Consider the following 18,826-nt stretch of genomic DNA (forward strand, 5'->3'; position numbering starts at 1 on the left):
TCTGTCTTGTAATTTGTTTAGACTGGAACTGATTATTTTGCAAGCCAATTACAACAGACATAGAAAAAAGACTTTTTGGTGTTAAAATGTCTTGCACCCGAGTTTACACTTCATATGGATATGAAACGCAGAGTCAAAAATTAGCAAAGTATTGAAGGGAATTGTAATACTATGGATAAACAATTATTTAGAATGGGAAATACTAGTAACGTTTCTCTGTAAACTCGGATGTTTTTTGTGACCAAATTTGATGTAGCATAAATTTCAGTCTCTTCACAGAAGGGGACAGAAGTAATGAACAGGTTATTAATATTTTACTTCTTTAAAATTGTTTCCCTATTCAATTTCTTACAAAAAGCCGATCAAATGAAACAGGGTAAAAAAGGGTAAATTTGGGACATAAAGCAGAACTCTGGCAAAAATTGGGGCCTTAAATCCACCCCTGCCATCAGGAACCCATTGTGAGCAGAGGCAACGTCTCTACATTAAAGTTGTACCTTCACGTTCTCCAGACACCAAGTCGTGCCCATGTGCCTTGTGAGAACTGCCTTTGACATCACAGACCTCAATCACTTAGCCTTCCAGGTCATCCCTGAAAGTGAGTCAGAATCCAGAAATAATGTGTCCTTCAGATAAGCCCCTCTTATGATGTCAAGCCAATAGATATTCACAGAAGTAATATTTAAGGACATGTGTTTGTCAGAATGCAGGAACAACTCTTAGCAAGCATATATGAGACTATCAGACATTAAATGCTCATTTATTTTTATAGCATGCTTTGTTTAAAAAATACAAAAAAAAAATAATACTAGTATTGACAGCTACAGGGGAAAACTATTCAATGAACAACAGAATTACTAGAATATTTTTTCACAAAACAAAAATATATTGCATTGTATTAACTACAGTTCCAAAGGCACTACTTGCAGGCAAAGCCCATAAGGACTAGCAGTAAATTCAAACTGTCTTGCATGCTGAAGTAGTAGTTTCACAAAGGATTAAACTGTGCTTTTGTGGCAACTTACCTGTGACATCAGTTTTGATGTCAGCAAGTTTAAAAAGAGGTGCAACTTGGTCATAATAAACATGAGTGGCTTCCCTTCTGTGGCTGCTTGGATTAACAAACACTTTCAAGGATTTTGGTCTATTATGAAAACCTAAAAAGAAAACACAAAACATTTAAGATTACAAACTGCCCAGCGATTTTTAGAGCTTAAATGAATTTTTAATATTAGAAGCATTACAGTACATTAACAGGGTAAGTAAATTACAGTCTAAAAAAAGTCTCAATTTCTTCTTGGTTGTGCACTATTTATCTTAAAATTACAGTACTGGTTACTTTTGTGTGTACAGCTAATAAACAGCAGAAATGAATCACACACTAATCAAAATATTGTAGGAACCAGAAAAAAAAGGTCTATGTCATAACCTAGTTAAAACCTGATAGAGGAGCAAGGTGAATGTGAAGAAGTTATAAGATTAGGCAACAAAAAACCCCACCAAACACTAAAACATATCTTTGTTGGAATTTAATATGAAACACTCCCAACAGGCATATAACAGTAACACCCAAGAAAACCGATACTACAATCCAATATTTTGTTTTCTGAGACTGCAAATCAAACAGTGCAAAGGAAATTCCTTCCTCTTGAAAGGAGTTCAAAGAAGTACAAAGAAATAGAAAACTTGGTAATATAATTCAGAAATCTGATACCTATTGTCATTTTATTTTCTTAAAAAGTTACATTTAGGTCTTTGAAGTAACGAACTCTGAGCAAACAACACTGGGAAATACTGTTACGCAAACAGTACCTTCTCTTGCACATTGATCCCATGAAATAATTTTATTATTTGGAATAAGGCATTTTGTTGAATAGTAAATAATTAATAGTAGAACAGTAACATCACTTTTCGAGTTCTAGAATTCCTACAATTGCCATGATTGCCAGTGAGGTTGGTTTGCCACAAAAAGCAACTGGTGGCATGCGGTACTGCTGTTTCTTCGGTAGATATTTAAAACACATTGATTTGAACAATTTTGTATTAATTTAATTCATTTATAAATTCTAAATTTTCTCTTAGTATCAGGTTAGATATCACTTTCTTATCCAAATGAAAGCTAGAATATCTGTCAAGTATACTGCTTTCAACACTCAAGAATAAAATTAGTAGTAGGCCACAACTCCAAAACAAACCAAGACTGAAAGCAGGTTTTTTTGCCCCATGTAGAGTTTTACTTCAATTTTGATAGCCACATGTACGTTCAGTGTTAGCTGGGACTTCCTGAAGCTCTTCCCACTTACTGTATCTCAACAAATGAAGAGGAACAGTCCTCGGAGAAATTATAGCTAAATACTATTTCAGCATCAAAAGGGAAAGTATTCCTTAAGATCAAAACATAACAATTATAAAAGTCCCATAGATTATTTTTTCACTTATTTAAACACATCAAAGAATCTGAAAACTAAAACTAGCACTTTATGAATTCTGTGTTAGTAAATCTTAGAAGATTTCTTAAAGATACTGAAGGAAATTACTGGATTAGTTTGCTGCTATAACCTTAAAGCATACATAAACCCCAAGATTTCTGATTATATTTGTTGTAAAGTGTTACATACAGTGCCATGTCATTGCACAACAAATTAATCCTGATGAACCCTTAATGCCTGATGAATTCTGAATGTCTTCAGTAATATGCCTTAGTACCTATATTTCAAAGTATCTCATTTAAAAATACGACAAAAAGAAAATAGGGAACTTAGTGAGGACAGCGGATGTGCTGGAGGACAAGGCTGCATTTCACAAGGACCCTGATTAGCTACAAGAAAGGTTTGACAAAAGCCTCAAGATGTTCGATAAAGACAAACACAAAGTTCAGCAGCCAGTCCGGCAAAACCCTAACAGTGTAGGCTGGGGATTGACCAACCATGCAGCACCTCTTCAGAGAGTATCTGAAATTCCTGATGGCCAAGGAGGTGAACATGAGTAAAGAGTGTACCACTAATGCTGTGAAGGCCAAGTGCCCACTGGATTACAGTAACAAGAAGACAACCAGCAGTTCAATGATATCACTATGCTCTTGTATACAACATCTTTTGAGCCTGAATCTCAAAAACTGCATCCATTTCCAGGCCCCCCAGCACAAGACTGATAAAGTGGAGTGAGTTCCAAGAGAGAGCTGTGACTACGAGGGGCTGGAACAGGCCACATACAAGAGGCAGACGTAGGTGGCTTTGTATCGCCTTGGGAAGAGAATCTACCTAAATGCTGACCTTAAGTAGCTACTGTGGGAGTAACAAAGACCACAAAGCCAGACTTCTTGCAGGTGCAAGGACAAAAAGGCAATGGACACAAGTTACAGCGAGGAATATTCCAATCTGAAATAAAGAAAAACACTCTTCAGAATGAGGGTGGTTAAGCCATGGATCACATAGCCCAGAGGGGCTATGAAATGTAGAGATTTTCAAAACTTATCTGGACATGGCTCTTAGCAAACTGACCTTTAGAAGCTCACCTGCTCTGAGCAGGAAGCTGGAACAGATATCTCCAGAGGTCCATTCCAACCTCAATTATTCTTGATTCTCTGGAAACAGTAACAAGCACTGCAGGCATGTACTATAGTGTAATTTCTAAAGCTAGAAATTACAACACAAACAAGGAAGACTACACAAAGACTTCCCAAAGACTATTAGAACACATAAATCATCACCATAAAGATATTATAATAATTGTTATTCAAGACACTTAATAGAAATCTGCTATCTGGTATTGTTGCGGTCTTTTAGATGTCATAAAAATATTAAGAGAAAAAAATATTTTATATTTTGCCTAAAGTGTCAATAGAAATTCAATTGAAGACTACAAGAATAAGGACTCCTGATTTAAAAGAGAAAAAATTTAGCCACATTCATAAAAGTGCTGTCATGTTTCTTATCTTCTTTACAGGAACTCCTCCTACCTGCGATCATCTGGCCCTAAATGCTCAACCCCCACCAGCAGCTAGAGCCACAAAACTGTAAAAGCTGACTACAGAATCTTTGATCTGTAAGTAAAGTATACCTTTAAACTTAAGTATGCTTATACTAGAAAAAGCAGAGGGAAAGAATAGGAAAGTACAGTTTGTAAAACTACAGAAAAGCGATGACGTGTCATAAATTGTTACCCAGACACTGTGTGTTACAATACTGCTAAACCACCGTTAGGAGAAAACTGAAGGAATAAAAGCAAACATAGCTATCTCACATAACTGCTTTTGAGTTTTAGGTGTAATAATTTAAGCCTGAGATGGCAATTTACAGTTTCAAAAGAAAGCACAAGCAGGCAAAAGAACACAGACTTTTCACTTGGTGTGAAAAAAATTCCAAGATTTTTAAAGAAACCGTTGAATTTTTGTTGTGTGCTTGGTTTTTTAAAAACCAAAAATGTATTCACTAAATGATTCTAACCCAGGAACTGTAGTTATGATTATATATATTAGACTATTGCTGAAAAGTAGATCAGAGTTAATACATAAGTCCTAGTGAAATTTTCAAGAATCAAATGAATTCACAGGATAAAAGTGTTAGAATATTCTCTTTATGATTACTTGAATGTCATAAAGACATTTTAGAGAGGTAAACTTTTATCTCTAGAAACAGGTATCGCAAACAAGGCATTTGAGCAGAGATCTGTTACATTACTGATGTGGTTTTGTCTGTGCCAAATGATTGCCAACTGCCACGAAAGGGTGATCACAACCAAAATTATTATTTATCATTCCCAGCATTCAGTGGACATGTGGTAACACACCAGAGTTTAATGAAAGAATATCCAATAACAAATCAAAAATTAAACTTTCACACAATTACATAGTGAACCTTCTTTAAAAGTATTTTTAAATAATACTAATTTTTTTAAATTTTCTTTAAACAACATCTATATGAATGAATCAATGTCATTTACTAGAGTCTGCAACTGATTTCAGTCTGCCAGCCTTTTGGTGTTCTCCTAACTGGTATTCTGTTATTGTTTTCTGTGGCTGCTCCATTTGAAATGAACCAGCAGCCTAAAGCAGGAAGGCCAACTGTTCCTCTAGTACTAACAAATGTGCTAATATGCACTAGTTTAAACTTGATCTATCAAGTGAATCAGTGAACCATGAAGGGTGGTGGGTCAATCAGGGTGTTCTGAAAACAAAGGCTCATAGGGCAGCAGGGACGCTATGCTCAGACATACATCTGTGCTGCTTTCAGTTCTTAGCTTTATGAAAATGGGTTTATGTTACAAAAGTTAAGAGCCTGGAATCATGTCATTACTGCATACATTTATAAATACTTTCTACAACAGTAAGAATATTATACATGAGGAAAACTAATAATATGAGACAGATTTGTTAATGTAACTATGGAGACACCACTGTTAATATTAACTAACCAAAGTTAATGTTTAACATTAATGGTTTAATTAAAACTTCATGCATGAAGTTTCAGACATTCATATCAAATCCCAGTGTGAGAGATACTACAGAATAGCAGAGAAAAATAAAATGCACTTCATGAATTTTTTGCTACTTTGTCATTTATTCTTAACCATATTTTACTGCCTTTTGTTAGTTTACAGAGTTTAAGTAGAACTTCTTCAAATCGACTGTTAAAAAAAGTCTTATCTTGCTAAAAGAATTTCCAAAAAATGGATAAGCATTGATAAGAATGTGTTTTCTTATTTCTGAGCCTGTCCTAACCCTTTAAGCAACACTAGGCATTTGCATGCACAGAGGATTTTAAGTTAAACAGTGAATTCTGCTGACACACTATGTCCCCGCTATATATGCCCCTAAATCCGGTACAAAAAGATGTGATGTATAAATGGAAATCACAGAGTCAGGTGCACAACAGATCTGATGTGAGATCGACACACAACTGCCATGTGAGGCTTTCCAGGAGCCAGCCCAGAACCAAGGCTCCATAGGTGCATGCCTTAGACGGCAGTGGTTATTTTACATCAGTTTAACAAATACACGATATATAGAAGATGAGTTTTCCTGAACACTGTATCACTGAGCAAGCTCTTCGTATCTAGCTGGCACGCATCTGAACAGCAGCAACGTTAAGAGGAAAACAAGAACTTACTTAAAAGATGGTAGTACATGTGTTTTGTTGCCCCGTCACACACACATAAAAACTCATAACAGCAGACACTGTAACTAAATTCTAAACAACTATATCTGTGTGCTCACTTATATGACAGGCTTCATAAAAAATTATAGCCTAGTTACTGAACACAAATTCAAAGCAACAGAAGATACTCACTAGGAAAAGAGTAAGAATGAACACAAACAAACACGGAAAAAATGTTTGTGTCAGAAAATACTCAGTAAAAGGGAAACTGTGTACATGGTATTTCAGAAAAAAATGAAATCTTCATTAGAATAAATCTCCAGATAAAACTCTAGCTTGTATCATTACTGATAAACTTGCTGTTGTTGTTTCTTAGTTAATGTATATGCATAAAAATCTAAAAATTTGTCCAAGAGTAAGGTAAACAAATAGAAATTGCATTTATTTGGAAAGGAGGCACAGCTTTTACTAATATTTAGCCATTCTGACAAATGAAAGCACATGTCTACTGACAGCCATATCCAAACATATATACACACTACTTTAGTAAACCACTTGCTTTTAATTTGCTCCAGCCTAGAAGCAACAAAAAACCTTCAAGTAAATAATGCAGCAGCTAATGAAAATTTATTTTGTGATCAGATAGATTAGGAAAAAAACATGGATCCTTAAATTTTGACTATTTTAGAAGGATGAAAGTTTAACTTTATCCTGCAGTTTCTAAGGAAACCAAAAAGGAGCCATTTTGAGTTTATTAAAAAAGATGTCACCACCACTATTATGAAAATAAGCTGGGCAAAAACTACGAAAATTCATCACTGTTTCAAGCAGAGATATCTCAGTGTGCCTTTTGAGATTTCAGTTACTGAGAAATCAACAGATTTTCTGGATGGAAAGACAGTTTGTATATCTACTCAGACTTCAAAATGTAACAGCGTGAAAAATAGTTTTATTGTAATTATAGGATTTAAACCAATATACACATTAGTAAATTATATTTTGGGGGTTGTGTTTGGTTATTTTTTTTCCCCTCTGAGTGCTGATTTTTCCTGAAGTAGAAGGAAAGGAGGAGAATGTACTGATCAGAGATCAAGAAATATCTGTGTAAGGTTTGAGCTTCTGGAGGAAGACTGAAGCGGAAGGAAGAACTAGAGACAGCAACATTGCACAAAATGTTGGGGTTTTTTAGGTGGCTTCCAATTACAGAGCCATAAAACAGAGACTGCACCTCGAAGTCAAGGCAACCTGAGCAAGAGATACTGCAGCTTTTTTTCTGTGAACATATGGTATCACTGCTCCTGATGGATGGAGGGTAATCTGGGAACAAAACAGACATTTGCTCCTTATGCAAATGTCCTTGCCTTTATGGGTAGCTGGAGATCTGCAAGAATCCTGGCATTTCTACAGATTTAGATATTTCATGATAAAGTCTTCCAAAAAGGGGCAAGGGAAGGCACTTTTTAATAAACATTTTTATTTCAAAAATTCAAAAAAGCAAACAATGTTAGAATGTACTGTTAATAACACATTATTTTACTTTCTCTAATACCTACTTTTGACAAAGTCACTTCACTAGAAGTACACTATAAATCGCTATTGAAAGTGTTACAAACACTACAGATGTGTAAAATTTGAGTTCTGTAATCTGGCTCAGAATTAACAATTCAGATGGAGTTTTAATGGTCTATTACAAGATGGATTGTTTTTCTTCCATAATAAACAAACTCGTTTACTATACTCAGTAAACAGAGACACATATTGGAGCTAAATCAGAGAGTTTGGTTGGGGGTGGGGGGTAGGGGGGATTGGTGTTGTTTTGTTTTTTTAAAATCAAAGTGTGCTACGTTCTGTGTCTTTCCAATATTGATAGTATTAAATTACAGCAAAAGGCTTTGACTTGTTGTGTTGGATTTTTTTTTTTTCCCTAAAAGGTGCATACTTTTTTTTTTTTTCTTAAATTTGATACAGCTTCTATGTAAAAAATGCAGCTGTCATGGGTTAAACAAAGCATCCTGAAACTGGCATTAGCCCAGGCAAACAAAGACAGCCATTTTTAAAATAAAGAATTGCCTCTCATCACTAGCTAGTGTCAGTACATTTTGTATCAAATTATACAACAGGAGTCCTACAGAACCTTAAGAGCACTTCCACCTGTGAGTATATGAAGAGGAAAACCTCTCTCATTAAAGAATTTGCAGGTCTCAAGTGGGAGCTCCTAAACAGACAGGAAGTCCCTGATGAGTTCCCAGAACAGCAACAACTGTAGCACCATCAGATGTGCTGCAATTCCAAGTGAAAACATCAACCAAGTATTTTGTTTCTTTAAGAAACAAATTTCCCAGAAGACTCTTCAGTCAGAATACAGTAAGCTATTTATCTTCAGCACCTTCCAAAACACTTCCAAAAAAATAACATTAACTTGTTTAACTTCTGCAATTATTGTCACTTTCCTAAATTTTTACACTTCACCACGTAAAACTTCAGTAGTAAGCATTTTCCAGCAATAATATTCATATCTGTGTGTCTTAATTTCCACAGGAAAAATATTTTTCTAAGCTTCACTCAGCCTTATGTATTGCCAATAGATACAAGTCTGAAATAAGAATATCAACCCCAATTAAATGCTTACCATTCAAAATTTCCTTTAGATGTCTAAACCATAAATGACAATGATCTTCACTTAAGTTATTTAAATGGACAGCATAGTCCGTTAATTTATTCTCTTCTTTATTCAAGCATTTAAAAACTGTGATACCCAATAAAGTACCACCTTTTTTCTGCCCTACGAAACGACGACGTTTCAGTTTTACTGAAAATACATCTTTCATTTCAATAGTCTCCTCTTGAGCCTGTGAAACTACACTGGAATCACCTGTAGGAAAAAAAAAAATAAATAAAAATCAATATGATTAGGAGTAATATATTTTAAAAAATATTGTTATGGCTTCATTTCTAGCTTCACTTGTTGCATCTGCTTATGACTATATTGAAACTTATTGCATATCATTTGCCTCCATCACTGTCTTATATTTTACAAATTTACTGTTATTTAGGTTATGTATCCAGCTATACCAATAACATGACTTCAAAGTTATTTAATCCCTTTACTGATATTCAAAAAAAAATGAATAAAACGGCAGGCTCTAGGAACACTGAACCACTTTTTTTTTTTTTTTTTGATTTGCAATCAAAAAGCAAATTCTTCATTGTAATACCCTAAAGCACAGCAATCAGAAAGTATGCTATGACCCAAGCTGACTATGCTCAATGTATTTTTTTCATTTGATACAATTGCTGCCTTTTGAGTTTAGACTAGAGACTTTTGAGTTTAGACTAGAGAAAATAGTTAAGCAAAAATAGAAAATGAAACCAAAAGCATGACACCCATCTTATCTTTCATTTTTGAGTTATGAATTTACTTTAGAAGATAAGTAAAAGAAAACCGGTTTCCAACATACTGGAGACAGTTCAAGACCCTCACCTGAGGGGCTGGAACACTAAGGGAAGGTTTTCTTATCTCAGGGCTGTTACACACACGGAGCCTGTGGCTGCTGACACTGTCGCTTCAGTGACAGCGGTTCCAAAAGCCTTTTGGAGATGTATCAACTAAACCACTGTAGTACACGCTTGTTCTTTTAATGCTCTCTTGAGCTGTAAAACACCTGATTTCTCAAAAACAAAGTCAAATACGTAGACTGAAGGAAAAATGTCACTGTTCCTGTAGGTGTCAGATATTCTGGACAGGAAAATAAAAGTTTCCCTGCTTTCTTTGTAATTATAGCAGATCCAATACACTAGATGAATAAAGGTCACTTTACAGCCCAAGGCAAGAAAACTTAGAAAGCAGAAATCTTTTCCAAATCTAGCAACAGCTCAGTCAAGTGGTTTCTCAATAGCAAAAGCCCTAACAGATTCTGTTTGATGAATATTTGCTGCACTCTGTACTGAAGTGCCAGGGAGAAGATGCAAAAGTCTATTTTAACTGTCTTCCTGGGAAAGATGGACAGCACTGCAGGTGAGACTGCAAAATCAAGTATCACCTACTTCATTACACCACAGGAGCTGAGGGCTTCAGAAAGGCATACTTTTTCTGAGCAGAAAAAAAGAAGGCTGCATCAATTCTAGTAACAGTTTGATACTGGAATTTCTCAACATTATTTCTTGAACCAGACTATGCAGTGATTATCTTTCTATCCAGATAATCCTGGAAGACTTCACCTCAGCAAAGCTCAAGTCAGTATTACCTCTCCCCACAATTCTCAACCAACCCATTTTTTTCCTGTCCAAGCGACCTACTGCAGACAGAAGCATGACCTTATTATACTTCCCACATATTTTTCCATTTTTTCACATTTTACCATCTTAATTTCGTCAGATGTCAGCTGCTAAGGTGTAAAACTGAACTAAAATCATTCCATGCTTAGCAGGAATACTGTGACAAGTATATGTTTGTGTGCAGTGAGATAGTACACGGCAAATTTTCTGTAGTGTAGATTTTCAGGAGTATGTGGTAAATAAACAGGGAGAAACTCACCAAACAACAGAAAAAAAAAAAAAACAACAAAACACAAACAAAAACCACAACGTAAAGTACTGTAATGATTGCAGTGAAAGTATTTTTTAAGATATACTGGATGAAACCAGGGAACTGAGGGGAAAAAAATAAAAATTGTAGGATTGATTTCATTTGAACTCTGATTTTGCATAGGCTCAAAGGATGAGTGGACATTGTACAAGCAACCTTAATACTAACATTACAAAATCTGAGATCTTGATTTTATTTTTTTTTTTTTTGAAATGTATTGCTCTTGAAAAACATTTGGGGGTAAATAGTCTTTGTACACCCTAAATGAAACACTTGTGAATCACTTACCTGGAACTACATAGTTTAATACCTTTATTTAAGACTAGTTTTAATTTTAAATCAAGCATTTTTGAGGGGGCTTGCTTATCTTTTTGTAGAAAGTCTCGCTGTCAGACACACAGAACACTGAAAATTCCAGCACACAAACTCAATGTTTTAGGAAAATGGGTAAACATAAAGACATCTGAAATGTAACAACAACTGTTGTGCAGCAACAACCAAGCTGCAGCATTTATTCTCCCAGACCAAATATGCTAAATAGGTTTGCTTTTTAAATTTAAGAAGAAATTTCATTTTGGATTAAACTATTAGTTTTGTTGAGAATGTCATAAGCATTACTAATGTTATGCATCATAAATAAATTACAAACATTAGCCTATTTGTCCTGCACAAATGAAGTAAAATCAAGGCCTGTTAAAATACTTTTTATTCCCCCACTATCTTTCATAGAATGACACTCAGTCATAAGCCAGATAAGACTTCTCTTTTCTTTTCATGCTACTGTTTCAGACAGATTTTTATTTGCTTTTGCCTCTTCCTCTTACTCTGTATTTATCAAATTCTTGTGTTGTTCAGACAAACATTAAAACTTAAGATAAAGTTAAAATAATATATTCTTACTAGGCAGCCCTACACTTTCAAAAATAGTATATGACTGTAGTTGTTCTACTGGAATACATTTCCAGATACACCTTGGAGAAGCACATAAACTGTAGGAATACTGAATCATACAAAAGTATCATCCTCAAGTTTAAAACTGTAAATATTGAACTAGCTAGTGGGATTAGGACAGCCAAATTGTACTAAAGTTGAAAAGAAATCTGCATAAAAGTCCCTAGGCATATTCTATAATTTTCATCTTCTGTTTTTACAGAGAATAAGATCATTGCAAATTCAGTAAAATTTTATAAAACAATTCAGATCAAGAAAACGTGAGTCATGAACTACATTTATAAATAATTTCTCTATGTGGTAACATCCAAGTTTACTTTAAAACTAAAATATATATTGGATTAGACACTTTGTTAAACTTCAAAAAAAAGCTATTGGTTCGTTAGTATCGTATTGGTTATTGCTAGCTGTTTCAGGACATTAACTGTCCTCTCACATTACTTAGAAAGATATTGTGTACCATCTGTTCTTGCAAGAGATTTAAGTATACATCTATTAGATACCATGCTATTTATTTAATTCAGCACCAACTTCCCATTGTTGTATCTTCTCAAAAAAAAAAGTCAATTTAATTACAAGGAATAAAGATAATCTCTTCTACCAGGATGCCCTGTCATCATGAGAGCAGAGAGGGAACCTGTATAAACTAGGTTACAGGCGTTAGGAAAGAGTAAAACTAACCGTACTTAACATTTAACAAAGATCTAACAAAACCAGAATATATGGCACTTAAAAAAAAATTACTATAAGCCAAGGGCTTGTCTAAATCAATCTCAGCACATCTGTCTGATGTAGAGCGTAAACAGGATTAGAGCTGGATTTATCTGCTTGACGCTAATTGTACTCACAGTTTCTGCACATGTCCACTTTTTTTTTTTTTCCCCCAAATACAGCATGGAAAAAAAAGCCTGCCTAGATATATGAATTTATAGGAAGTGTTATGCCCCTATTTATCCTCTCACTGATTTCAAGCAATGAGACTATCCTACATTTTTCTTATTTATGGCAGTCTAATCTCTTATTTAATAAATATTATGTCTAAATATACCACACTGAGATAAATCAAAAGGTGAGGAACTAATACACTCAAATACAGTTTAATTGTAAATAGCAAAGCAAATTTTAATTGTTTAAGAGTGTTGAAATGGGCTTTAAACAAATAGATTATCTCATGTTTACAGCAAAATTGATGAAAACCTACTCAAAGAAAAAAAACAGTACTACTGAAATACAGAACAGTTTGTAAAGAGAAGTGTGTTATTAAAATATAAACACCAACACATCAACAACAAAACATTTATTGGACTGGTTTCCTACCATAGGGGTCCAACATCTAGAATTGTATTTGAGGGTTTAATTTCCATAGTATATATCTGGAATACATGGAAAACAGTAGAAAATACACATGAAATGTGACTGTATAATTCAAGGATGAGAATTGGAGACAAAGGAAAAAGTGTTATACTCCCTTGGTCATAAATTCTTCCTATGACCTTTGGCAAGACACCTAGCCTCGCTTAACTCCATTTAATAGATAAATCTCTTATATATTTTAGGCTGTCCCATTATACTCTCAAAGTTTACTTCATTAATAGTTGATTGCTATAGCTGAGTGCAGTGAACATAACAGAAATAATCAGAAATAAAACCCAAAGAAAATACAGTGATCCAGAGCAGTTATTATAGAACTCACTACAGATCATCCTACACTGTATGAACACTATTTTCAAATAACCATTCAGGATATACATTAAAATATATTAATATAAACCCAAAAAGTAAATAAAGAATTAATTAGTTTTGACAATATGTCTACAAATTTAGGCTTAGGAATATTTAAAATTAGTATGATCATGTCTAATGCATATAAAAAAGCAACTATTAACTCATTAAGCCCATTCTTCCCTTTCTGTAGTCTGCAAAGCACAGTAAGTAGCATGTAACTGATTCATAAAACCTCTACAGTTTTCAGCTACAACTTTGATAAAGAAGGACTGGCAATGAGAAATATAAAGGAGCAAGTATGATCATTCTTGTCAGAACTGCCAAGAATCACTGTATAGGTCATCAGGCACTTTAATATTAATTTAAAGACTCTAAACATGAGACAGAAAAGCTATTTTCAGAACATCTGAATTTTCAAGGGGTTTTTTATTTCAAAAAGACAATGCAACACCTTTGGTAACATTTGATGCTACGCCTTTTACTCTCTTTGAGAAGCAGAGAAAGCAAAATTACACTTTCTGCTTGCCAAGAGTATCAAACAGTAAGCTGAGGAGAAGGTGCTACAGCAAGGGCCAGGTTGGGGAGGGCTGGTTTTTCTCTGAAGATTACCCTTATGTTACTCCAGTCCTTTTAAACAGTGTCGTAAGAGAAGCGTAAGAGAACCAAGGCCCCAGTCTAGAAAAACGTTTCTCACAGTGTGTGTAATGACCTCCTCAGGAACAGCGGGGAGTTCAGAAAGTACTACAAAGTACTGAAAAGGCGTATCTCAATTCCTCCAGAGATGGAGAGTAAAAGCTGGGTGCAACCACTAACTTCATCTTTTAATAGCAGCTATTCAATTGCAGCAATATTCCTTCAGGGCAGAAAATGGAGCTTAAAAACATCTGACAAGAATACAACCAATTTTCATTCTCCTTTTCTAGAGGATCTGAGGGTGAAGTGATGTATTTTGTGAAGTCAATGCAATACCTTGCTGCTAATCTCTCTTCCAATACAGTCACCTACCCTCACTCACCTTCTGGACTGTAGTCCAGGCCTTTTCCTTAGATTTGTACTTGGCAAAACCAAGCTGAGTCAATTCAACTTCCTGAAGTAACACAGACAGTCCACTGTTGGTTTTTTTTTTTTCTGGCTTAGTCTTCTGACAAGTTGTTTAATATAATCAGTCCAACACGAGTCCTACAAAACTAGAGATGCTTCGAAGTGGTAAGAAAATACACAGCAGGGAAGAAGGAAGGACTGGGATTGTCTCCTTTCATCAGCAGGAAGTCAACATGGCTTGAGCCAATCTGCTGTGCATTTTCACTTCCAATTCCTAACTCCCCAAAGATTACACAAACACAGATCAACAGGAGTCAGCAGGAATTGGGAAAGAGGCACAATGGTTTCTTTTAATTTGTTTTAGAACTCTATTTACATGTTACCAATTAAAAAAAAATTATAAGTCTCAAAATAAAACTCCACTTTACAAACCTATGATGGCACATTAAATTAGTATATTGGATAGAGAGTTACACAATATTCTAACACAGCAGTAAAAAGCATTATTCACTTTCTGGCTTAGAGAAGTCATCTTATTTTAAACTACTATCATAGATAGCTATCTCTAAAAATAAGATTATTATGAAGATTATAACTGATATATTAAAAAAATAACATTCTTGAACAAATCTGTACTTCAGGCTCCAATTTTTCAACTCAATCCCAGAAAAAAAAAAAAAAAAAAAAAAAAAAGAAAAAGAAAACAACTAAAAAAACCCCAGTAATTTTCCAATGCAAATCCCAGATCATGGGATAAATGCTTATATTAGATAACAGAAATTACTTTATTTCTCTGTTTAGTAATCCTTACAAATATTTTAAAAAGACAAAATGTGACAAATATAACAATATAAAACTGGCTTTAGTGGTGTTGTGCAAGTTTCAATACATTCTACAAAAAGTGAATTTATTTCATTCTTAGCTCAATTGTCAATTTCTTGACAATTTTACTATATTCACAGCAAGAGTAAACACATCTAAAATGACAATCTCCTACCTTGCATCCTCCCCTCTTGTCTCCATGTTTCAAATGGCTCTTTACCCCCAAGACCCCTTGACCAGCTGATTCCAATGCCTGTTCTCCACCATATCTTTTAAAAACTAACCTGCATTCTTCTGAACATCCTCATTAAACCAAGAGGGTTGTTGCAGATACATGCTGCTGTGCCCAGTATGATATCATCACAGCAACTGCAGGAAAAGCAACTTCAGGGGACATTTCATGTCATCCTTTAAGTCCTGAGTTGGACCATACTCAAAGACTTAAAGTTTGGTTAAGTTTCAATACACCTTTAAAAGATGGTAATAGGCAAATTTCTGACAAAAAAATAACCACTGCCAAACTGCCTCATTCTGGCAGAATCAAACTGAAAATTATGTTGGTTAACTGGCAGAGCAAATGTGGGAACTGTTCAATTAATCCCATATCAAAAGGGAAGAGTTTAGTACAGTTCAGAGGTCATCTCTGCTGGAGCTGACTCACCCTGGAGGGGAGCCAGACGTGGGCACTTCCCCTCTGAGTGCAACCAGATCTCAGGAGTGTCACTTGCACCCAGCATCCGGGGTCTCTGTGACGCCCAGCAGGCCACGGACAAGGCCCTTCTTGTAATGAGGCTCATTAGACATCTATCATCAAATTTTCATTAGTATCTTGTTCCATCTGTTTTAGAGCAGTGAAGTACCTTCCTTATTAACCACCGGCTAACAGCAGAACTTTGTCAGAAAAAAATACCGAAACTGACATTTTGAAAAGATGACCAATAGCTTCTTGAATAAATACCTCCATGGAAAAGGGTGATTAAAGCTTAGCATAAGGCCTAACACTGTTCCAGACAAGAAGCTTCACCTTAATGAAGGGTTTCCCCATCATCCTCCAACAAAGAATTTGAGGGAGATGATGAAATGTAAAATAACACCCCTAACAAGAAGATCTGCTGGGAACAATGCTATACAGAACAACAATGCTAGCTGAAGGGAAGCAAGGCAGACACTAAGGGTCTGAACCTGGAGCGTCTGAGAGGATGCATGCAGCAAAGACTTTGCCTTTTAATAGTTACATTTTCTCATTAACACCACACCAAGAAAGAAGTCACTGAAAAGAAATATACTTTAGAAAGCTCTATGTTTTATATTAAGAATATGGCCCACATACTGCCTAATTTCGTAATATGACTGGAAAAGTAGCAGCAAACCTTCTATTACGTGCCTGAAACTTTGGGGCTTTTCATATAAGTGAATGGAGTTACGTAACAAACTTCAGAGTAACATCAGGGTAACAAACACCAACGATTTCCATCATTTTGTAAAACCTCTGCAAATACAAGCATCAGATTAAATGACTGGTCTTACACTGACCAACAATGCAACCATCATATAGTGGAATTCATTTAAAGAGAGAAATTTCTGAAATAAAACAGAAGACTGGAATCTAATGGCTTACATGATTTAATACAATGGGCTAGCAGAGCTGAAAGATACCAAAGAATCCCCCAAGAGGAAATACAAGCTTAATTTTACATTCCTTTGAAAAAATCTCACACATACACAGTTTTGTACCTACTAATTTATGTCATAATCATGGCAATTACTTCTGTCATTTCAGAAAATAAGGGCAAGTGGGGAATCTAATAGCCTCTTACGGCCACATGACATCACTGAGTTTGATTAACTAGAGGTTAATAATTAGTTCAACTTTGACTCTTACTGGCTCAAATATAGATTTACAAACCATTCATACTGTTAAATATCATTGTCTCAGGGAACTCAACATGCCTCAAATATCTGAATTTTGGTCTTTTCTGGAAAAGACTTTAAAATAATCATTTTCTTCAGGAAAAAAAGAATAAACACATCCCATTCTAAACACAGGACAATATTCTTCCATAAACTATTGGTAATTCACATATATTAGCAATTCATGCTTTTAGCATAGCTATCAGCCGCTAGACGAGATCACCCATGAACTTCCCATTGATTAACAGCTACAAGTTTGGCTTTATCCTCGTTGATCTTTGGTCTGTTTTTTTTCCACGAGCTTTCCTCATAAACTCAGACATCCTTTGTATCATTCTATCTGCACCTTCTACATTAGCCCAAGGGTAAGAGATTGCAACAGCACCACCAGAGTCCTCTCACAAGCATAAAACCCTTCCCTCACCCCGGCGCTTTTCAGCTCAGTTGCCACATAGGAATAGGATGTAAACTGCACCACTTTGCCTGCAGGGATGAATGAATCCTGTTTTGTTCATATACACTACGCTTGTAACAGACTTAAAGGAAAAGCCACAAAAAAACCTCACAGAATTTTGTTAGATTCTCTTTATAATAGACAAGGGTTTTTTCCTGTCCTCTTAGGGGAACTGTTCATATTTCTCTAACTTTGGAAAATACTCCAGCATATTAAAAATATATTTTATGCTACATGATTTAAAAATTCCTTAGAATACTATGCAAAATTTAAGGTATACTTAGTTAATTGTGCAGTATACAAGTTATCCCTTCATAGAAAGGGAAAGCTTACAAAATGCAATACTCCAGAAGCTTTCTGGTATTACAATTATTGTTGTTATATGTAATTGACTACGTTTGCAGTGATGCATAATCCTGGGGCTGAGGAAATTACATTCTCAAACCTTGATCAATTTTAAAATTTTATTTGTAGCTTAACACTATGACAAAGCTCTCACAAAAGATTTGATACCAATACGATGTGACACAACTGAACCAAACCTTAATTTCACTCACAGTAAGAAATCACAGGATTAAGTAACACTGTGCAGTCTTTTAGAAAAGTTTATTGCTTCCAGATGGATGCAAGTTTCCTTTCAGCGCTGATTGTATCTTCTGTACACAGGGTGCCAATGTTACTATAAATATAGACAAAAGCAGTTATAAAGATAAATTATTACAATATTGACATAAACAGGCTCATACAATACTGCCTCTCTCCACAAAGGACAACTACATTAGAGTGATATGTGTATCACGAAAGTTCAATATAAAAGCACGTACACCCTTTTTAGAAATTACAGCCCACATATGAACAAGCACAAATTTACAAGGTATCCATAAAATGACTTCTAATTCAAACTGCGTGCTCTTTGCCCCATGTTGTGTAGTGCCATGTGTTTCACTGCATGGTGCATACTTCCAAGATGTCCACCTGTGCCCATGTATCTGCACAGCAAGCTAAGTATATGCTTACTTCATTTAGCAGCAGAACTGTTGAATACACACTGCAGTACATATACATTGAAATAAAACAAAATTTGTAAATAATAAATACCTTTAAGCTAATTTAAATTTCAAACCGTGTACATAAGACACTGATAAAGCGTGTCAACAGCTCTACAAAATGTTTTCCAGAAAAAATAACTCGGGGAAATATCTTATTAGACTGTAAGAAAATTATATACAATGCTGTTTCGAA

The 18,826-nt window shown here is 35.0% G+C and overlaps 1 protein-coding gene across 2 annotated transcripts in view; it reads right to left on the minus strand.

Annotated features, from left to right (window-relative positions):
* CERKL (CERK like autophagy regulator) overlaps nucleotides 1-18,826 on the minus strand; it is a 58,044-nt gene that overhangs the window by 23,797 nt on the left and 15,421 nt on the right. Inside the window, exons 2-3 of one of the 2 annotated variants that reach the window (XM_074911012.1) lie at nucleotides 8,725-8,967; nucleotides 1,026-1,157 (exon numbers count right to left, since the gene is read on the minus strand). In XM_074911012.1, the coding sequence (XP_074767113.1) occupies nucleotides 1,026-1,157; nucleotides 8,725-8,967 (375 nt within the window). The remainder of the gene's footprint in view (nucleotides 1-1,025; nucleotides 1,158-8,724; nucleotides 8,968-18,826) is intronic. The other variant, XM_074911013.1, reaches the window with a different exon arrangement.

This window comes from Athene noctua, chromosome 7 (genome assembly GCF_965140245.1).
Source record: "Athene noctua chromosome 7, bAthNoc1.hap1.1, whole genome shotgun sequence".
Lineage (NCBI taxonomy): Eukaryota > Metazoa > Chordata > Aves > Strigiformes > Strigidae > Athene > Athene noctua.